At 39.1% G+C, this 23,784-nt stretch overlaps 1 protein-coding gene across 2 annotated transcripts in view; it reads left to right on the top strand.

Moving 5' to 3' along the window:
• LOC115414010 (ephrin-A2-like) overlaps positions 1-20,139 on the top strand; it is a 203,137-nt gene extending 182,998 nt beyond the window's left edge. Inside the window, exons 3-4 of one of the 2 annotated variants that reach the window (XM_030127190.1) lie at positions 15,978-16,043; positions 17,660-20,139. In XM_030127190.1, the coding sequence (XP_029983050.1) occupies positions 15,978-16,043; positions 17,660-17,796 (203 nt within the window). In that variant the 3' untranslated portion in view covers positions 17,797-20,139. Of the gene's footprint in view, positions 1-15,977; positions 16,044-17,656 lie in introns of both variants that reach the window. The other variant, XM_030127189.1, reaches the window with a different exon arrangement.
• Positions 20,140-23,784: the final 3,645 nt, after the last annotated feature.

The following is a 23,784-nucleotide window of genomic DNA, read 5'->3' as shown; positions in this document are numbered from 1 at the left end:
TATTTCTATGTCATTATGATAGTATTTTACCGATTTGACCCACTTCAGATTGAATTGGTCTGAATGTGGAACTTGAACTAAAAGGATTGTTCATATCTTAGTGTAATTTTTGCATTTCACAAATTCATCCCCAGGGCCGGACTGGACCCTTTGGTGGGCCAGATTTGGCCCCCGGGACGCATGTTTGACACCCGTGCCTTAGACTGGTGCAGAAAAAAGTCTATAAAGATCTGATTTTAAAAATGATTCACAATGTGTGCATGAATATTTAAACTAAACAAATCACCTTTACTTCCGTTCACAGAAAGTGCATTTATTGCCTTAACCTGAAAACTTACGGGAGTGTTTTGATGTCATAAATCCACCATCCACCCCCATCACCTCCCGCCAAGCAAGGAACAGCAATAAACCCTCTATGACAGCTGATGTTAAGATTATATATCTGTGGTTTTACAGGAACGTACTGCATAATGGCAACCTTTTATTGCAGCACCTGGGTTGTTTTTCCGCCCTTTTAGACGACAGATTGAGTGATCAGCTAAGGCATAACACTTTTCTTGACAGATGCTGACACAAGTATGAATTGAATTTGTTGCAGTATTGCTGCGTTAAGATTTTATTTGTGACTCAGTGAGACACTTTCGGAAGTTTGTCACAGCGCTGTATTTACTGAAAAAGAGTATGTTTAAGACCTTTAAATGTCCACTAGGTCACAGCGATCCATTCAGGTAGGGTTACATTTGAGCCATGTTAACCCTTTCATGCATGAAAGCCTTAGGAGAACCTTAATCAAGATTTTTTTCTGAGTGTATTTATTCCTCTTTAGGCAAAAAAGCAACAAAAAAAAACAATGTGATTGACCTTTTTTTTTCATGAACCAATTTTTTAAAAAGTTACAAAAATGTCCACTCTGCTGGACACCATGCGTTTCATTTTTGAAGCAACGTATTGTGAGAAAACTATGAAATAAAAACATTTTTAATGCTGCTAATCTGATGTTTTCTCACATTTTAACACACTATAATACTAGTTATTACACACTCAGATAATGTGCAAAAAAAACCATGTTTTTTCTTTTTAAAAAAGTGTTACTTACAGTGTAATAATAATTATCTGTTGATTTATACTCAGATATGGCACTGCAGATCAGGTTTATCCAGAAGAATAAAGTTACAGCAATGGTCTGAATGTCAGTGTATGGGGATGATGCATAAGTGTCCACTGTGTTGGTTGCAAAGCAAATAAAACAACAAAATCTGTGAATATACAAGAGAACAGCTGTAGAAAAACTGTCCACTGTACTGACCACTATGCATGAAAGGGTTAAACCAGGGGTCTCAAACATGCGGCCCGAGGGCCAAATGCGGCCCACCAAAGGTTCCAATCCAGCCCGTGGGATGAATTTGTAAAGTGCAAAAATTCCACAGTGTTGAATTGAATTAAGCAAAAAAAAAAAAATTAGCTTGAATTAAGGAAAAAATGTTGAATTAAGCAAAAAAAAAATCTTAAATTTAGCAAAAAATCTTGAATTAAGCAAAAAAAAAAAAAAAAAGCTTAAATTAAAGAAAAAATGTTGCATTAAGCAAAAAATAAAAAATAAAAATGTTGCTTGAATTAAGGAAAAAATGTTGAATTAAGCAAAAAAAAAAATCTTGAATTAAGTTAAAAAAAATCTTGAATTAAGCCAAAAAAATCTTAAATTTAGCAAAAAAAATCTTGAATTAACAACTTTGAATATTTGTCTGTTTTAGTGCAAAAAATAACATTAAATTATGAAAATATTTACATTTACAAACTCTCTTGTAACAATAAAATGTGAATAACCTGAAATGTCTGTATTAAATTCAGCCCAGTTTGAACTCTTTTCTTCTGTTCCTCAGTGTTTAGTGTCTTTGTAGATCTGATCCAGAATGCACATGGACTAATGAGAAGTGGAGGCAGAAGACTGATAAAATTGCACTGATTTTTTTTTAAGAAATTTAAGTTTTTTTCAGGTTATTCACATCTTTTTTGTTTGGATAGTTCAGAAAAGTAAGTATTTTCATAATTTAATGTTGTTTTTTTCTTTACACTAAAACAGACAATAATTTGGAGTTGTCATTATTTATGTGTTATTCTGTTCTTATTTGACTGGTTTGGTCCACTGCAGATCAAATCAGACTGAATGTGGAACCTGAAAGAACAGGAGTTTGACAGCCCTGGGTTAAACTGATGTAGCTGAGGATGTGTTTAGCCACATGATAACATACTCAGATCATGTTACCTTTCAAATGAAGTCTGAAACATGCTTCTTTTGCAACCTTAAACTTAGTGTCCTGTATTTCTACCTGACTTCATTCGCCTTTTAACCCTTTCATGCATTGTGGTCACTCCAGTGGACAGTTCTTCTCCAGCTGTTCTTTTGTATATTCAAAGGTTTTGTTGTTTTAGTTCCATATGAGCCAACACAGTGGACACTTATGCAACATCCCATAATACACTGCAATTCATATCATTACTATAACTTTGCTGTTCTTGATAAACCTGATCTGCAGTAACATGTTTAAGTGTAAATCAGCTGTTATTTGTTAGACAAAAAGAGTTGTTTTTTGCATATTATATGAGGTAATAACTAGCATTAGAGTATGGTAAAATGTGAGAAAACATCAAGTTAGCAGCCTTAAAAATGTTTTTATTTCATTGTTTTCATTTTACTTTCTGATATTGGGTTTTAAATACATATTTCATTACTTAAAAAATTAAATGCATGGACATTTTTGTAACTCCATGAAAAAAAAAAAACTCGATCGCAATTTTTTTTTATGCCTAAGGAGGTATAAAAACACTCCAGAAAAAAAAATCTTGACTAAGGTTCTCATAATTCATGCATGAAAGGGTTAATATCAGTTCTGTATCATTAATACTATATGGAAACACAATCTAACAGGGTGTTGCATCACAGACAGGTATTTCATTTCGTTTCTTTTATTAAGATCCCCATTAGCAACTGATGATTCAGTTGCTATTCTTCCTGGGGTCTCCTCTACATTACATTACAATTTTAAATTTTTACATTAATTACGCCATTCACACACACACACACACACACACACAAACAGGACATATACAACAGCCCAATGCAATTAAAAAAAATAAACAAACAAAATAAGTACTATACATTTGTACTCCTACACCAAACAATAGCTTTCTGATACAAATCATGAAACATCTTTCAATATTAGCAATACTCATTCCATGTCATGCCTGCTGTGTAAACAAAAAAAGTTTAATTTCTTTTGAAAACATTTTCTATTATTTTCCGACAACAAAAACCCTGGCAATCCATTCCATGCAACCATGGCCCCAGGTATCTCACAGGCAGTGGTGATTTCTCACAGACTGCAGTGGAAGCCCGGCTTCCCCTAAAATTACGAAAATTAAATGGTTAAATATGTACGGATATGTTGACATTTTATTGACTACAAATGTGTTAGAACACGTTCATCTCACAGACGAGTTCATTCAGAATCAGCTTTATCACATATCAGTGGACTGGATGTTGTTCACTTCTCCTCCATTCCCGTGTCTGTGTTTTCTCCTCCATCTCTGCTCAGTGCATTTGTCCGTAGACTGTGTCCGTCTCTGGGCTTCAGTGGGACTGAGTGGAACAGTTTTTTTCATTGCCTCAAAACTGGACGGTAATTGGATAAATGCCACAGTGTTGTCCCGCCCCCGGACGCCGGGCGTCTCTGGGGGTGAATGGAGCTGTGGGCGGAGCTCGGCCGGGCTGGACGCCAGAATCCCACGTGCTGATTGGAGGATCAGTCAAAAGGCTGAATCCCACTTGATTGACAGCTGTTTTCAGATCTCCTCCTTCACTGACACAGTTCAGTTTAATACCGTCACACATTCTGCTGTGAAATCAAGAGGAAACCACTACGAAATTACTTGTTCATTTCTTGCACTGTAAATAAAACACACTCATTGGACTTCCTTGTTTCAATTCAACATAATTTCAGCGTTTTCTTGTTTCAGTTTCATAATTTAATCATTTCTTGTTCGAGTTTAATGTCGTTTTGTAGATAGTTAAATCAATCAAACTGTCGGCTAGGTCACAGTGAAAGGAGCATCTGTAGTTTAAAAAGGCTGAAGTCTGACACCCACAACACACTGGGCCAAGGCCGTCTGAGCAGCCCAGCTCTGCTGGACATTCAGAGGACACTGGTCCAGTCCCTGGAAAAGACGCCTACTGTGTACGATAAGGTCACTGAGCATTTTCTTAAAAAGGAACGGAGGGTCGAATGTATGTTTAAATTACTTGACTTGTTTCTTTTTTTTTTTTTGATGTAAGCCAACAGTGAGCTTCTCCTGTCTGAAAGACGAGCAGCTGCCACTGCTCACAAGAATGAATGCCATTACTGAAGTAAGAAACCAAAGAACACAACTTAGCAGGTGTCCCTTCACGACAGCCATAGCTGCACCACGTATATCATCTCAAGCACAATCAGCACTATTTACTGAATAAAATAACAAAAACAGAATAAACACATTACAAAAACATTGCTCATTTTTTAGTATGTCTGTGAACAAATCCATTTCTTCTCCTCTCCTCAGTCATTGTGGATTCAGAAAATAGTGAATGAATCTAAACCAATATATTTGAGCTTATGCAAGTCTCTACAGATGTGGTTTATTAGCTGAGCTCGCTCTGCCGTGTGCTCTTTGACCATCCAATAACATGGCGTGAAAATGCTGCAGTTACTGTACGCCTGCTAAATCACCCTCATGTCGCCAACGTTCTGTCTGATTGGTTAAACAAGTTCATTACCTTTTATTTTAAGCTCCATTTTCCTGAACTGAAGGCCTCAAGGCAGATTTGTTTCACCCAGTAACACATGATGTCTGAAACAGCCGAAACTGAACCCTTTCATGGGGTTGGCTGTTCAAGGAAGAGGCAGATTTATGAGTCTGGTACAATTTATACACAGGGCAATTCACAGTGTTTTAGAAAAATGGAAACGAGACAGATTAAAAACACACAATTACAATTAAAACAGAATCAATAAAACATAAAAAATAATCAATGAAAACAAAGTCAAAGGTCAGAGGTCAGATAGAAGCCTTTCAGTTGAACAGCTGTTTTCAGCCTGGACTGAAACACAGAACTGAAACACAGAGAACTGAAACACAGAGAACTGAAACACAGAGAACTGAAACACATAGAATTGAAACACATAGAACTGAAACACACAGAACTGAAACACAGTTGCGCCTGTTTAGTCCTGACTCTGGGACCAGCACAAGACCAGTCCATGAGGTTCTCAGACCAGTCCCTGAGGTTCTCAGGGCCCCAGATGGTTCATATGGGACCAACATGTCCCAGATGGACTTTGGTTCTAGACCATGGACAGACTTCTAGACCAGCAGAGCTGTTTTAAAGTCTATTCTCTGAGCCACAGGAAGCCAGTGCACAGATCTGAGCACAGGACTAATATGGTGGACCTTCCTGGTTCTAGTCTGGACCCCAGCAGCAGAGTTCTGGATGTTCTGCAGCTGTCTTCAGCTGGTTTAGAGTCCAGTGAAGGCTGGTACAGTAGTCTAACCTGCTACAGATAAATGCATGGGTAAGTCTGTCTGAGTCTGGTTTAGACCGGTTTAAACCTTTGATTCTACCCGTGTTTTTGAGATGGTCAAAGGCTGATGATGTAACTGATTTAATGTGGCTGTTAAAGTTTAGTTTTCAAAGGTTAACACTGAATCTCGTGGATAGAGCAGCTCTCTAAAGATGTGTATGAAGTATTTCCAGATAGCCCTGTGCCCCAGTTTGTTGTCTTCAGTGAGACAAAGACGCAGCAGGAGAGAAACGGAGGACTAAAGAGACCGAATATCTGCCACCCGACGTCCTACTGCACTTTTCCCAGTTGGCACATCGGTGCGCACACAAACACACTCCTTTGTTTTCTGTCTCTTGTAAGGATGGACAGGGCCCCACCACAGTTGTATAGTTGCTGACTTTAGCATTGTGTTTCAGGGACCCCTGAGGGTAGTGTGTATTCCACCAGATTGGAGTGTGTGTGTGTGTATGTCTTGTGTACATGTGCTGGGGGTGGGGGTGGGGATGGGGGTCAGTTGTCAAGTGATTGTGAGTCTGTGAAAGGCCATGTCTATCATCTTGACTGACAACCACAAACACGTTTTTGTGTCTCACTATCCCTCTCACACACACACACACACAGAAGCACACAATCTTCCAGCACACACATGCACAGGTCAGTATTGATGTGGAACGACAGCACACTGACAGGTTCAACCACCCAGCGCCTCCGACCAGAGGGTGTGTTTGTGTTTGTGTGCACGTGTCTCATCTCCGTAAATCCACAGAGGAAGTAAAACACATTGATCTGCGATGGTGATTTGTGGTCAGACCACTGTTAATGTGTGTGTGTGTGTGTGTGTGTGTGTGTGTGTGTGTGTGTGTGTGTGTGTGTGTGTGTGTCTGCCCATGTTTGTGCAGGTCGGTGTGTGTATTTGTCATGCAGTTGACATGTTGACAGGTCTGCTCCACCCCTAACTTCTCCCAGCTGCCATCTGATGAGGTTGAGTGATTTTCAATGGGTTTTCAAGAGACATTCGATTGTGGATGTGCTGGGAAATGGCGGCACCAGGACTGGAGCTGATAAGACTTTAAAAAAAGAAAGAAAGAACCAAAGACAAAAGTGAAGTACATTTAGAGAGCCCTGACAAAATGAATAAGGGGTAAAAGAGCAGAGGTGGGAAGTAACAAGTGCAAATACTGTCGTTCTAGACTGACTTCTCATGTGTTTCACTGGGTATTCTGCGATTTTACAGGCACTTCAATCGATTATTTTATTTTACCAACAATTTTTTTGTTTTTTCGATTTACTTTTTAACTGAAATATCAGTACTTTCTGCTCCAGGAAAAAAAAAAAAAAAAAAAGAGGTTGTTAAAAAACAACAAAAAAAACCACACATATATAAGATGACAATGAAAATAAAAAGAAATTAACTAGAAAGTGATCCAAAAACATGCATTACAATATAACAAGACAATAAAAATGTAAAAGTAAAAGATACAAGTGATTAAAAAACCAAAAGATGAAAACCTGCAAAAAGTGCAATAGGCCATTGTAAAACACACAACAATTTGATAAAGACTTTTAAAAAACAGAACAAAAAAAAAAAAAAAAGCTGACATATTAGGACATAATACAATGACATAATGACATAAAATAACAGGACAAAAAAAGAATAAAAGTGGTAAGAAAACATGAAAACATGAAAACAAAAAAAAAATCTAGACAGAAAAGATGTAAAGATAAAAGACGTAAATGATGTAAACAAAAACGCACAAACTGCACAAAGGCTCTGAGCTGAACATACAGAACACAAGGTAAAAATGGCAGAAAAAAACAGAACTTAAGATGTAAAAAAGGCAGAATAAAACAGACATAAATAACACAAAATGAAAATGATATACAATAGCCACAAGAAGATAAACAACAGGTAGAAGATGCACAACAAGACAAAAATGAAAAAAAAAAAAAAAACCACAAACACACACAAGGTAAAACCCGAAGAAGGCACAAAAGGGCAATATAAATACAGCATTAAACTGGTTGAAAAAAAACACAACATTTTGAAGGAGAAAAAAAAACTGACTGTTGCGAGACATAAAATCAGATGAAAGTTACATAACAGGACAAAAAAGCATAAAAGTTGGAACAAAAAAATGATGAAACACTATAGAAAACAAGTGGTGCCAGGCACAACAAACCCCGCCCCTCGCACGTATTTTAGAAAAAGTTTTGAAAAACATAAAAAGTTTGACCTTGACCTATCTTTTCCAAACTGTAATGACATCTATTCTGGGTCACATGTAATGTATGAACCGAATTTAGTATGAATTGAACCGATAGTTTTGCTGCTACAGTGTTAACAATGAAACAAACCCAAACAAAAACAATAGCCCCGCCTCTGCTTCAGGGGCGGGGTAATAACATAAAAGATGGAAAAAGACATAAAGCTATAACTATACAAAACCAATGCAACAAGATGTAACAAGATAGTAGTCTGTTGTGTCTGTTGTGTCAAAAACTGAGTCACCTTTTACAGTATAATTATTGAATTTTATTGTATTTGAAGTCAGAATGGTCTCAAAAATTTTGGAAATAGTTTTCAATAATAGGTTAGACAAATTCATAGAAAACCATAACTTACTCACCGATAACACTGGTCAACAACAAATTTATTGTTTAAGTTTTTTGAGCTGATTTAGGATAATTTTGGTGCTGAATCCAAAAATCACATTAATTTTGCTCAATCAGGTCAGCTTTCTGAACTATGCTACATATTGGCTTTTTAACATTTTTGCTTACATTTATGGGCATTTTCACATCAGATGATACAAAATTCTTTCATATTTCTTGCAATAAACGAGTTCTGAAGATTTGACTTTTGCCAATTTATGATTAATGTTTTTTTTAATATTACAGGTGAATGAAATGGCTTCGACTAGAAGAGCTTGCAAAAATAAGCCTGACGTATTCTGCTACATCTGCGGTGAATACACCATTGTACCTAACAGGAATCCTGTTAGAAAAGGATTTTTTTTTCTCTTAAAACCTATTTTGGGTGAGAACTACATAAAAAATCAACTGATAAAGTTACAAAAATGTAATCAATTTTGTGAGAAGATCAAATTTTTCAAAATCAAATTAGCAAAAAAAACCTGACCTGATTGAGGAAAACAGATGTCATTTTTGGATTTAGCGGTGCAAAATGGTCCTAATTCAGTTGAAAAAACCTAGACAACTTGCAAAAAACATTTTTTTGTAACCCAGTGTAATCAATACGGATTCAGAAGCAACTGATCTACATCACAAGCTTTAGCTGAATTAATTGAGGAAACCACAAATTTCATAGATAAAAAGAAACATGCTGTTGGGGTATTCATCGATCTAAAAAAAAAGCATTTGACACGTTAAATCATGAAATATTAATCAATAAACTGGAACAATATGGAATTAGGGGACTGGCATTAGAGTGGGTGAAAAGTTATTTAAGAAACTGAAAGCAATTCATCAAAATGGGAAACAACCAGTCAAGATGTTTGGACATTGTGTGTGGAGTTCCACAGGGGTCAGTGTTGGGTCCGAAATTGATATGTCCACCTCTGTCCTTCCACACATTGAAGACATTTCGCTTTAGTAAAGAAGTTCTTCACAAGTATCTATAATTCTACTAGATTGAAGAATGTGTGGACTCAGGCCACCTCTGGAAAAGAAAAATGGTTTGGATATCTATCCACTTCTATCATTTTTTTCCCCAAGTGTAGCCAATTTTCAATGAAAACAGTGGGGAATCCAGAACAAAAACCCACAGAGGGAGGTAGAGCTCAACAGTAGGCCAGCAGGGCTTCACAGGGGACTGCTGTGCACGTCTGTAGAGGCACTGAGACCAGGGTAGGTGGACAATTTGAGGAAATTTGAGACAAAAGAATCGGGCTACAGGGAAGCAAGAAAAGGGTAACGGAGGTGAAGGGCGGAGGGAAGGATGGATGGAGGGAGGAGGTGTAGGAAGAAGAGAGGGAGGAGAGGGCAGAGGAAGGGTCAGATTTATTTCCTGTGCGCTGTGGATCTTGATGATGGTCTCCTCCTGGGTCACCGTGGGCTCTGGCTATGCGGACTTCCTCATGGGAGAAGGCCAATAGGTCTCCACACATGTCTGCGAGCGGCCGTGTGTGTGTGTGTGTGTGTGTGTGTGTGTGTGTGTGTGTGTGTGTGTGTGTGTGTGTGTGTGTGTGTGTGTGTGTGTACGTGCACATTGGTGTAAGTGTGTGTGGGTGTACGTGCGGTCAGAGAGCTGATCACCTCCTTAAAGGTCTCCGGCTCCATTTCACATCAGAGCCAGGTGGGACTAAAAACCCAGATTCAATTTCATTTACTCTACTTTGAAGTTTGAATCCAAGTAACTTTTTAACATTTTTCTCATTTTTTTGGCATTCATTCAGGGTGGCGCGGTGGCTGGGTGGTTAGCACTGTCACCTCACGGGAGAAAATGACCTGGCTGTGTGGGGAATTTGCATGGATTTCCTTCTACTTTCCAAAGACATTTAAGTCAGGTCGATTTGAGAGTCTGTATTTCCCCGAGGTCTGAATATGAGTGTGACTGAATCCCAGTGTGCCGGCTGATCCCTCACAGACTTGTTTACATTGCCTCAAGTGTTCAGCATGTTTACGTGAGCTCAAAAGCTTCAGAGCATGGCTTTAACACAACTTAAAACGACATTATATAAGAAACTCTCCAACTGCTCCAAGCAATAGATGTCATCAAGGAAGTAACAGCTGCGCTAATGACTACTTTAATGCCAAGTAGTAGCAAATTATCGAGTGTTCACTCAATATAGAGCATGCACATGATGTGACAGACAGTGGAAGCCACTGCAGCTCTACCCACTGAGACGCACAGAGACGGCTTGGACTACCGAGTGGCAGTGTTACATGAAATGCTTAACCCTTTCATGCTCAGTGGTCACTCCAGTGGACAGTTCTTCTCCAGCTGTTCTCTTGTATATTCATGGGTTTGGTTGTTTTAGTTCCATATCAGCCAACACAGTGGACACTTCTGCACCATCCCATAATAATACACTGACATTCAGACCATTACTGTAACTGCTGTTCTAGATAAACCTGATTTGCACTAACATGTTTGAGTGTAAAAAAAAAATAAAAAATGTTATTGTAGGTTGAATAGTTATTCTGTTTTATTGTTAATTGTGTATCATGTTTGTGTTTTATGTTGTTTGGACTTTGTATGGCTGATACCTTGGCCAGGTCTCCCTTGCAAAAGAGATTCCTAATCTCAATGGGATTTCTTGGTTAAATAAAGGTAAAATACAAACTAAAATGAATAAAAATAGACTGTAATTAACAGTTTTTTTGTTTGTTTGTTTTTTTACTAAAAAGTGTGGGGTTTTTTTTAGCATATTATCTCCATGAAATGAGTAACAGCTAGTATTAGAGTATGTTAAAATGTGAGAAAACATCATTCAACATTAACATCAACATTAGCAGCATTAAAAATGTTTTGATGTCATAGTTTTCACACAGTAGATCTGTAAATACATGTTTCTTTGTTTCTAAAATTAAGCACATGGTGTCCAGCAGAGTGGCTGTTTTTTTAACTCCATGAAAAATAGCTCCATAAAAAAAGAAATTAAATCACATTGGGTTTTTTTTTCATGCCTAAAGAGAAGTAAAAACACTCAGGGAAAACAATCTTGATTAAGGTTCTCGTAATTCATGCATGAAAGGGTTGAAAAAAAAAAAAATGTAATGATGTACGCTGACATGTCATATGTCACTGATTTTAATAACTCAATCTGCCTTTCAGTGTTTTTTTTTGTTATTTTGTGTAACTCACCAGAACTTAAGTCTAGTTTCCCAGATGCTAACCCTCCAGAGCACCTGCTACAATTTGGCCCCACATAACCAATGTAGCCCAACAGCCAAGTGGTATTAGCTCATACTCCATTAAACTACTGTCACTGTGTAAAACCCAGAGGTGGAGAAGAGTAAACAGATGTGTAACAGGCTGAAAAGGACAAAAACTTCATTAACTCTGACATGAGGAGCAGGGTCTGCACTGGCTCAGGCATTGCGCTGCGGGGGTGGGCTGGTGCATGCCCTGGTGTCTGGCCAGTGTCCGGGGGGGCCTGTGGTGGTGGTGGTGGTGGTGGTGGTGGGGGAGTAGTGTGTGTGTGTTTCTGATAAGATATGCCTTTATTAGTCCCACAAGGAGAAATCCCAAGTGAGTGTGAGTGTGTGTGTGTGTGTGTGTGTGTGTGTGTGTGCATGGGTGTGTGTTTGTGTGCAAGCTGGGCGGCTCATGGGGTGTGTTTGTGTGTGTGTGTGTAGGTGCAGGGATGTGCATGTGGATTTGTGGTTAAAAATGTCAAAAAAATATATAATAAAATTTAAAAACTAGAAGCACTTGGAGAGCGCAGACCTCCGCCAAGGTAGATCAGTGCCCCACCCCCCACTCACCCCCGATAGCCCTTCTTTGCCAAGTGATTTGAAGGGAGTGCAGTGCCCCAATGCCAGCTATGGACCAGTCGTCACTGGTAAAATAGAAAAAAGATCATATGAAAGAAGATGTGGTTATGTAGAAACACATTTCCTTGGTCTGTCATTTAGCTGTGAATTACCTTTACACCATTTTAATATAACACATACAGACTTAATTTACCAGCTAATGACTAACAGACAAGTACTAAACAAATCAACACAACAATCATAGTGTAGCGTAGGACAATTTGACACTTCCCCATATAATTGTTGATGAACCTCTTACAGAAGTTGATTGCACTGGGTTACAAAAAAATGTTTTTTGCAAGTTGTCTAGGTTTTTTCAGCTGAATTAGGACCATTTTGCACCGCTAAATCCAAAAATGACATCTGTTTTTCTCAATCAGGTCAGGTTTTTTTGCTAATTTGATTTTGAAAAATTTTATCTTCTCACAGAATTGATTACATTTTTGTGACTTTATCAGTTGATTTTTTATATAGTTCTCACCCAAAATAGGTTTTAAGAGAAAAAAAATCATTTTCTAACAGGATGTATTTATTAAACTTCAGAGAACTCTTCTTGCCTTTGGTCCACTGACGAAGATACTCGATGCATGACTTGCATACCATATGTGGTGCCCAAACTTTATCTTGATCACCAAGTTTAATACCAAAATAAGATTGGTAAGCACACTTTATGAAACTTGTGATTTGATTCCTGTTAGGTACAATGGTGTATTCACCGCAGATGTAGCAGAATACTTCAGGCTTATTTTTGCAAGATCTTCTAGTCGAAGCCATTTCATTCACCTGTAATATTGAAAAAAACATTAATCATAAATTGGCAAAAGTAAAATCTTCAGAACTCATTTATTGCAAGAAATATGAAAGAATTTTGTATCATATGATGTGAAAATGCCCATAAATGTAAGCAAAAATGTTAAAAAGCCAATATGTAGCATAGTTCAGAAAGTTGACCTGACTGAGCAAAATTAATGTGATTTTTGGATTCAGCACACCAAAATTATCCTAAATCAGCTCAAAAAACTTAAACAATGAATTTGTTGTTGACCAGTGTTGTGTAATGGTAGCTGTTAACTTGCTGGTAATCCAATAGCAAACACAATATATATAAGTGTCTACAGAGTTGGACTGCTTTTAGCTAACATTCTATTACATTTTTACTTAAATAAACAATAAAAATGTCTGTTTCCAGTTAATTTAGTGGCAAACAAGAAATAGTAGTAGTGACTGTATTTCATTATCTTTCTATCTCTGTGAAAGAGTGACTGTTCATACGCTTTGCACTCACAAAAAGAAAGGGTTTATAGTTGTGTATAAGAGGTTGCTCATGATGCGCAAACCTTTACATTTCGATCCTTCATTATTTTTAAGACAGACTCTTATTGTCAGTTTGCACATCCCATGAATGCATGAAAATCAGCAACGTATTAGTCCATTTTTCATTTCTTTATGCATATCTTGCCCTGTCTATGATACTCAGCTTCAAACCCACAAGTTCTGACTTCAAAAACGGAAGTGTTAAAAAAAATACACTTTCATCTTAAATAGTGTGATGTGATGGATTAAAAAGTAATTAGCAATGGTGTTTAGCAAACATTACTCAAGGGGGAATTAATACTGCAGTTCATTTCAAATAATTTTCAGCTGCATATTAATACATATTCGATCCTCTAGGAAAGCAACAAGACAGGATATTTAATTAAAAAAAACAAACAAAAAAACACAACCAAATAAACTACAGGGTCAACCTTCATTTTTATGGAAAAAATATAGAGTGCAATATTATAGCTTAGTAATAGAATGTCATTAGTTTTGAGCATCTGTGGCATGACGTATATCAGGCTTTGGATACAGAGTTAAGAAGACAGAAGGATTAATTCACCGAGGCTCATGGTTTATTTTTGTATCTAACAATCTAGACAGAACTTGTATCACACAACAGGACCACTCTGTCTAATGCTGAACGTCAGGTGTCCAACATCAGGCATTGCAGAGGAGTGGAAGAAAGTCCTGGAGAAGCAACGTGGAACTGCACGTGAACTCAGTGTCCATTAAGATCAAGGCTGTTCCAGAAAACAGTGGTTCTCACACAAAACATTAACTTGTGCAGATTGTACATGACCATGTACTCACATTTGTTGCCGCTGTTTTCAGAAATCCCGCTCTGTCTTTTTTAAATTTTATTTTGTGGAATAGTAGTATATTTTTGTGTGTACTCTTTAACGGATTTCATGCCAGTGTTTTTAATACAGCTGCTTCAAATGTTGCAGCAAAATCATGACTAAAGCAAGGTTATTATCGTTAATGAAAACTAACAAAAAGACCAAAACTAGGATGGAAAAAACATTTTCGTTAACTGAAATAAATAGTAACTATAATTAAGAGAAAAAACGATAACTAACTGAAACTGTATTGTGTGTTTACAAAACTAAATAAATCAGATAAAAATTATGGATAAAAATCCCTTCGTTTTCGTCTTTTGGCAATGTCGGATTGATACGAAATCGATTTATTTCACTCAAGCACTTTTAGCTAGCAGCACCATTTGACACTTGACACTTTGTCACTTGTGTTCACTTGTGGTTTCCAGTCGTCTTCTGGTCCCCACTCTACCTGGAAACATGGAGACTAAAGCTGGGAGAAAGCAGCAGAGTCCTGTCTGGGATTTATTTGAATACGACGACAGAGAAGAAGAGAAAAGAGACGACTAAACTACAACTAGAAAAGCACTTGGACCTCGCAGACCTCCGCCAAGGCAGATCAGCCCCTCCCCCCCAACAATCACCACCAAAATTTAATCATTTGTTCCTTGTGCCAGCATCAACATTTCCTGAAATTTTCACCCAAATCCGTCCATAACTTTTTGAGCTATCTTGCAAACAAACAACTATATCACTTTTTCTACACATGATGAATCAATCTTCAATATCTTGTAGAACCTGTTGGGAACTTATTTTGTATTTTTTTTTACCAAGCACTCTGACCATTCATTGTGGAGTTACACATACATATGTTGAAAATATCCCTATCTCCCAATGATAAAGAATCATTTTAAAAATTCCTGGATCCAGACAGTGATCCGGATCATTCCCAAAATCTAATCATTTGTTACTCGTCCCATTTCGGACATTTCCTGAAAATTTCATCAAAATCCATCCATAACTTTTTCAGTTATGTTGCTAACTAACCAACAAATAAACTAGAAGCACTCGGAGAGCGCAGTCCTCCGCCAAGGCTGATCAGTGGCCCCCCCCCCCCCCCCCGTGGGCCCCCCCACCCCCGATCACCACCAAAATTTAATAATTTCTTCCTTATCCCATTTCCAACAAACCCTGAAAATTTCATCCAAATCTGTCCATAACTTTTTGAGTTATGTTGCACACTAACGGACAGACAAACAAACAAACAAACAAACAAACAAACCCTGGCAAAAACATAACCTCCTTGGCGGAGGTAATTAACACTAAAACTAAACTAAAACTAAGCCTTTAGAAAAAAAAAAAAAAAAAAGAAAACTAATAAAAACTATTAAACCTGCTCTAAAAACGAATTAAAACGAACTGAATTAGAAAAAAAAAAAGTCAAAGCTAAATAAAACTAAACTATAATGAAAAGTCCAAAACCATTAGAACCTTGGACTAAAGTGCAAAGGCTGTATTCTTTTGTGAGCAACTGTAGAATGAATGAGTACGAATGTTGCATTTGATCAAACTGTGTAACAGAAAGAGATCCTGGGTCTTTTCAGCTCACCTTCTGATATAATAGCACACCCCTCTGCGAACGAGATGAGAAAATATGAAATGTATTACATTACTTTATGAGTGCAATCAGCAGCACAAATCACTTTATCTCCTAATCTGTTGTTTCAATCTCTCTGCTTTTTTCCAGCGTCTCCTCACCCAAACCATGTGGGGCGGGCATGTCTAAAGCTGAAGGTGTATGTCAGACCTCCAGGTAAGTCACGCTCTAACTACACACACACATACACATACACAAAGGTCCAGATTGGCTATCAAAGTAAAATTAGGGGGGAATAAGAGGTCTGATAGAATGCCCCGGCAACACTCTCTGCTCTGATTCACAGACCAGCCAGGCAACACTTTCACACCTATACACACACACACACACACACACACTGAAATCATACACATAGACTTATATACACACATTTGTGCATGGGCACACACATAGACAAAGACAGGCCCGCACAGGCTCAAAGTGGCATACGCACTTCACATCAAATCCCATCACATCACACCGGGTGCGAGGGAGACCTTCTGTCCTTGTAGAAAGAGAACGGAGCTGGCTGAAAGTGCTCTGTAAAAACGCTACCGAGCCACATCATTCTTCTACTGGTTAGATTTGTTCAGAACAAACACCCGAGTAATCCAATAATAAACCTATCATATACAGAACAAGTCTAATCTAATAATAGACACTTCATATTTTTTAATAAAATTCTCCTTAGCATCAGCCCTGTGGTAAAAGATGAAGCATGACTTGCTTGCCACACAATATTGTTATTAAATTATTATTTTTTTTTATAGTCTGAACAGCATGCAGCCTGGCAAGAGATACTCCTTTGAAAGTCAGTCTTTCATGGATGGGTGCAGACAGTGCACAGCGCTCACACAAGTGTACAAGTCTGGCCTATGATAGTAGCGTTTAAAAATAACTCAACACAAGATTGGCAAATGGAAGGATCAGATTGCGGCAGGCGGTTTCGGTACACTTGCGTTAACTTGAAAATCTACCTGTAAGTCTTTTCAAATGCGGATTCTGCCATATGAGTTTTGAACATAAGCCTGACTAAAGAATCCAACCTGGGTAGTAACACGTCTCCCTTGATAATGACACAGCTTTGAAGAGCTCGGTAAAAGGATGAGAGTCAGCCTTCGCAGCTTTCCAGGCTCAGATCACTCCATATCTTGCTAAGGAGGAAAGAGGGAGGGAGAAGGAAATTCTCTCCTCCTCCATAATTACTGAAACAACACACATTTCTTTCATTGTGTCATCACCGCAGCTTCTTGTTGAGACTCGGCTCCTTTTTTGTGCTGTTAAAGTAATCTGTCTGACATTGCAACTTCCGTCTCATCTGCGGAATATTGTCAGTAAAGTCAGCTCTGAGCGATTGGTCTATGTGAGTGTGTGTATGTGTGTGTATATGTGTGTATATGTGTGTGTTGTGTGTGTGTCAGCTGCTCCAGATTCTGAGTCTCTGTGATTAAACTGTAATTAGGTTGGTTAAACCCCCTGCAGAGCTCAGTTCCAGTCGTCTTCTCCTCCCTCTTTCCTCTCCACATCCTTTCCTGCCATCTACTCCCGCTTCTCCTGAAGGATTTTTATTTTTCAGAGTTTTTTTTTTTTTTTTTTTTTTGGATTGTCACTCGCTTTTCCTCATCTGTCTCACCCACCCCCCCATCCCTTTTGGTTCCACTTGTCTTGTTTTTGTATCCAAAATTTCATATCCTGTGTTTTAAAATGTCTCGTCTTTGTGTCTGTCTGTATGTCCCTCACTCTTCGGATGTTTTGTCGTTTTTTTTTCCCTCTTTTTCTCTTTGTTTCAGATGGATCGGGATATGATTCTCCAGAGCCCTTTCTGACCGATGGGGGTCCCAGATGGAGGCCGAGCTGGGGGTCCGTAGCTCTGTTTGCTGTTCTGGCTTCTTGGTCTTCTCTGCTCCTGGGATTCTTTTCCTGGCTGTGACCCCCCCACACACACCCCTTACCCCTCAGTCCTTTACCCTACTTCCTGGAGCTCCCATCCCAGGTTTGCTGGGCTGGGCTGGGCTGGGCTGGGCTGGCTGTCCCTCTAAAAATCCACCACCCCTCAGGGAAGCCCTCTGTCTCCGTCTCCCTCATCCCCCTTTCCAATCTCCACCTCTGTAACAACCACCACCCACCCCCCACCCACTGCCAGCCCCTCTTCATGGCCCAACCATGGACAACACCCTTCCCAGGCCTGAGAGAGCGAGGGTGGTTGGGTCTCGGAACTATCCCGGAAGCCACTCTTCATCTCTGACTCCCTAACTTTGGGTGAAACAGACATGTCGCACCTCTCAGCTGTAACACACAAGGGAAATGTCTCTGCACTCATACCAGGGGGTCCTTTTGATTTGACTATTGACTCTTCTTGGCCACTGATGGGGTAGATGTAGCCATGGCTATGATTAAACTTGTCGTTCCAGTGCAATTCCCATCATCCAATCGCGGCAGGACGCATTAAGCGATAGGCCTGGATGCACAAAAATTGGATTTTGCTCACATTGCGATCCCATCCTCAAAGCAAGAATTGGAAGTGGTCAAGCTTGCAATGTAATTGGAATTCTATACTATCTGGATAAATTCCAAGTGCAACCAGAATGGGAGCAGATGCAGATTGAGAGAAAATAAAAGCAGCAAGCGGCTTGTGCTGAAAAGGAAGAGAAAACAATAAACATGGCGATATGGGAAATGTAATATTAGACATGTTGATATTTTGAGACTCATTGTAGATTCACAGCAATGTGATATAAAAATCATAAAAGTTTGATTTTTTTATAAGAAGCTCAGATGTCAGTGACAAGTCTAACCATAGCCTGTTTTCAGTGGGAGTGTGTGTGGGTCAGGTAGGGGGAGGGGTGGGAGGTGGGGAGGATGTTCTTGGTGGGTTTGGGGGTTTTGATGAGGTGTATATTTTCAGGTGGGATGTGTTTTGTCTTATTCATGTTTCTAAAACAAAGCATTTATCACAGCCTGGCCAGCACAGGCAATCTTCAGCACTGTCTAATGTTAACTTGGTCGGGTGACCATGACTTTCTCATGTATGAATGTACCACTGGTCACCCACCCCTCTGTTTTTTTGTCTTTCTGTATTATTACGACTGTGGTCACTTACAGTACCTTCTCTCAGACTGGCAGGATGGAACGGACGGGTATGGGATTTACAGACGGGGGTGGGGGTGGGGGGGGTGGAGATGGAAGTGGGTGAGGGTGGGGTTTGAAGGAAGGATGATCAGAAGAAGAAGACAGGTGAGAAAAGGAGGCGACACTCAAGTTGCATGACCACTGTGAAATCCTTCAGATCAATCTTGTTTGTAATGATGATATATTTTTTCATGGGGGAAAAAAATCCGAAAACACCCTGCTACCGCTCTCTTGCTCTCCCTAAGACTTTTTCAGACATCAAAAGGGAAAGCTCAACCTCTCTGCTCACACCGTCTGGCTTTTGGTTGTTGATGGATTAGCTCGGGGGCCTGGGAGATAAATGGACCCGCAGGGTGAAACTGACTGGAAATCAGCCCCTCAGAACTCAGGCACCGATCACAACGGACGTAAACACTGACTGAAGCCGGTCCTGGGTCTGAGGGTTAAACCAATAAGGGAAGCACATAGACTGTGGCAAATGAGGCGAGGTGTGTGTGTGGTAGCATCACAGAAAAAAAAAAAAAAAAGAAAAAAAAAAGAAAACAACACACACATATGCGCATGCACAAACACACACATAACACACACTCAAGCGTCTTTGATAACAGGACTGTTCCTCGGAGATGGAGAGCGCATTCACGGACACGACTATAAAGGAAAATGGTACAAAGGGAGAGTGAGCGGAGGAGGGAGGGGGACGAAGAGAAAGTGTGTGTCTATGATGGGACTGAGACTTCTTCTTTAATGTTAGGAAGTGAACATAATGAGTAAGCACTGTGAACATACACAGAACATACCTACACACATGGAAACTCATGGACATGTACAGACACACACATGTGTAGAAAAGCACATGCAGAAAATGACATTTACAAAGACATGGCATGCACATACACACATGTACAAAAACACACAAAAAAAACCACACAAACAAGGGGAAGCACTTTCCTTTCCCTGTTTCATCTTATTTTTGTAGCATTTAAAATCACTGTTAATGACTCCTGTAAGGGACGCAGTGATGGGGTATAGCCTGTGGAAGATTTAAAAAAAAAAAGTGTCTTCTCTTCTTCTATTCCACTGATGCTGTCCAACTATTCTTCTTCTCTGGTTTGTAAAAAACAAAAACAACAACAAAAAAAAAAAATTCATGGTCGGTAGTGGTTAGGATGCCTCCTCCAGGTTCTGAGCGTCATGTATGAGTTTGTCTTCTTTTCTGTTTGTGGTGTTTTTTTTTCTTTCCTTTTTATGTGGAAGCTGACCTCAGTCTTTAAAGTTGGTCAAGTCAAAAGTAAACACAGAAGTCAGAGCAAGGAGAGAAACACACAAATAAAGATTGTCTTTTTGTCTACTCAACAAAAACAATCCAAGTGAGTGGATTTTTTTCAGTGGGAATGTGAATTAATTTTCATTTTTGTTTTGTTTTTTTCAAAGGGAGAATGATTGTATTCATACAGTCACAGACTCCACCTGGGTCTGTGTTTTGCCCGGTCTATCTTCCTCTGACGTCAGAGTCTTGGGACGGCCGACGTTGATCTCTGCCAGTCAAAGCATGAAATTATTCAAATGAAATCATCCTCTCCAATCTTCAGCTGTTTCCTCCTCAGCGATGTGACAGCTAATCTGAACCGCTGACAACGTGGCGGCCGAACAGTCTGATAGCCTTTCCTCTCTTGTTTCCATCAGATTTCCTGCAGTGGTGGCCCGCTGCTTAGAAAGAGAAAAGTCACAGGTTTGATCGCCACCACAGCTAACATGTCCATCAACACACCTGTCGATGTGTCCTTGAACAAGACACAGAACGGTTAAAACACTGCTGATGGCTAAAGGATGAAAGCGAATATGAAATATTTGTGCTTCTCTTTATACTTGATAGCTTTTTGTCAGATCCAGACATGAATAGACAGATAGACAATAGGAAGTTTCCCCCATTGGGGCTTGTAAGGGCCAGCGCTAGCTTAAAACATTTATCAACCCTGTTTTAAAAGCGTTATTTGAAACCACTGACTCGTCTCTTTTGGCAGCACAATGCTAAAAGAATATCAGAAACGTTGTTTTTGGGGGAAAACTGAGGTACATGAATAATAGATGAGCCTCGGCTTGCTTGTTTGGCCCTCCTGTGCAAAGCAAGGCTAATGGCTATCGATGTCTCTAGTTTCCATCAAATTGCTTCATATGAGAGCTCAATTCAAACGGAGAAAGAGAAGATTTCAGTGAAAGGAGACAAGGGAATAAAATTATCTCTGAATGTTGAGACGCAACGCTCGGTCAGCTAATTCTTTGTCCTGACAAGTATCAGGTACCAGCAGAATTAGTCTAAAATTAAGCTCTATGTAGTGTATACATACAGGCCCAAAGCCTTCCCATGTCTCAGTCCTAGTGAGAGGAAAGATGGATGTGTGAAACAACTGGAAAGAAGCCAGAAATGAACAGATGTGCTCCTTAAAACCACCAGAAACCTCTGATCTGGGCTGTGTCACCGACACACATGCTTGGCATTTACATTCCCATGTATTTGCTTCCAGATCTAATTAATCTTTTGATTATTTTAGCTTTAGTTTTCATTGGCTGATGCACGCGTGGGACAATAATTGGCGAGATTTAATTTGGACTATATGTTGATTTTCACAATGGCCAAAAAAGAAAAGCCAGAAAATACAGATGGCAGCCCCTCCTCCCCGTTCTTCCATCTTCCTTTTTTTCTCCTCCTCACTTGCTTTCCTTTCTCACAGTCACATTATTGGACTACAGGCTAATCTATTCTCCTCTCTCTCCTGTACTTTTGTCTTCTTGTATTCAACTAAGTAGCATGATTTAGGAATTATGGAATTAGGGCAGCAGTCCCATCTCTATTAATGAGGAACGGCATGATGAAAGAGCTTGATCCTGACCGTGCCATCTGTAGTCACTATTACACATTCACTTAATCTACCTCTCTTTCTTTCATATCCTTTTAGTCTTTCTCTCTCCTCTTTCCTCCCTCTGTTTCCTTCTGACTCTCAAACACATTACACCTTCGTTGTAATTACAGAGGAAATACTAATTCTTAGCTCTTCAGGCACTGTTGGATGTGGCGTGAAATGGTGAAACGGCACGACAGGGAAAGTTAACTGTGAACCACACAGCCATGCATACACACACACACACACACACACACACACACACACACACACACACACACACACACACACACACACACAGTAGAGCGGTCCAGATGGACTTTGTGTTATTGCTGAATAATGCAGGCTATGTAGACTCTATAAAAGATACATGTGCAGAGCAGAGCAGGCTCCATGGGCAGTTTGGTAGGGTAAGGGCAGCTCTGGGCATTCCTTGTGCAAATTTGGAGCTGTTATGAAATGTTTCTGTCGCACTTATTTAGCTGTAGGTGACCCAACAGAGAAAATATTTAGCTGCAGTCGGAAGAGAGGGGGAGAAAAACACTAGCCTTTTTAGACATTGTCACTTGATATGTTAACTGGCACCCTGCCCAGTGTCTTTGCAGTCACCTTGGACAGGCTTTTGTGGTTTAAACCAGAAAACTTGGGGAATTACACAGCAAATTCAATGCTAGAGGCTCAGATTTCAGAGCATCTCTCAGAAACACTACGGGAAAAAAAAAAAAAAAAAAAAAAAAACATCCAGTCAGTCTTCGTGTAAAATACCGGGAGGGGGAGGCATGGAGGGGGAGGTCTGGGTGAAGGGTAAATGCTGCACTCATGTGGGGGAAATGAGCAGCGCCTCTTTTTTCTCTGGAGTCATATGACAGGACATGCGCACCGTCATGTGCTGCATTCAAGCGCTCACAGAAAGCTCATACCTCTGGGCCTTCAAACGCTTCCTTCAAATACTTCCTTCAATACGACCTACAACTGCTAACATCTACGCCCTAATGGTGGAAAGTACTTCATTCACCTTGTAAATAAGGCTGTCTTTAACCCTCCGCCATCCCGTCCACCAAGGCCCTTACCAGTACCAAGTGTACCTTTTTGGCACACTTGTGGAATAATGTTAAAAAATTTTCATACAGTTTGTTTTTTAGTTCTTTTACACTTTTTTCTATTTCACCAACTTGAGCCGTAAATAAAAATACCAAATACTCAATAATTGTCACATTTTTAACCCTTTAAATGCCTTGTTTGTAATGTAAACAAACCGTTTTTTTGGATGCAAAAAACACCAAAAATATTTTTTTTCAATATACTACATAAAAAGTGGATCACATATTATCTGATTTTTGCAGCCTGGCATATTTCAATGATTAACTCCAACGTTGGTTAATTTGCATTATTATTTTTGGTGCGAGGTCAAATGTTCAAAAAATACTAGCATCTGTCATCAAGTGTGCGTAAAATGCACACTTATGAATCAAACCATTAAATGTTAAATATTGATTTATTTTTCTGCTCTAATTTGATTTTATTTTTGTAAATCCAGGTCAGTCCTAATCATACATATCAAATGGAAGGAATAGTGTGTTTTAGGCACATTTGGCAGACAGACGCTAGTCTGGTAATTTTCTTTTGTTTACAATTTGCACATTTTAGTTGGTGGCCAGAATTTACAAGACCATGCAAAAATGAACAACTTTTGAATTCTAACCTTATTTAAATTGTGAAAAATAATATGAAGTTTTTTTTAACACGAAGTGCAAAGTGTGCCTAAAAGGTGCACCTGGATACTGGAGGGTTAAACTTTTTATTTATTTATTTATTTATTTATTTGCCATACTAGAGGAATTTGAAGGAAGTAGAAGCATGAGGAATGTAATCAAATGTTGATCTGATAATGT

This window comes from Sphaeramia orbicularis, chromosome 22, assembly GCF_902148855.1.
Source record: "Sphaeramia orbicularis chromosome 22, fSphaOr1.1, whole genome shotgun sequence".
In the NCBI taxonomy this organism is placed as follows: Eukaryota; Metazoa; Chordata; class Actinopteri; order Kurtiformes; family Apogonidae; genus Sphaeramia; species Sphaeramia orbicularis.
This window is presented reverse-complemented; position numbering and strand designations above follow the sequence as displayed.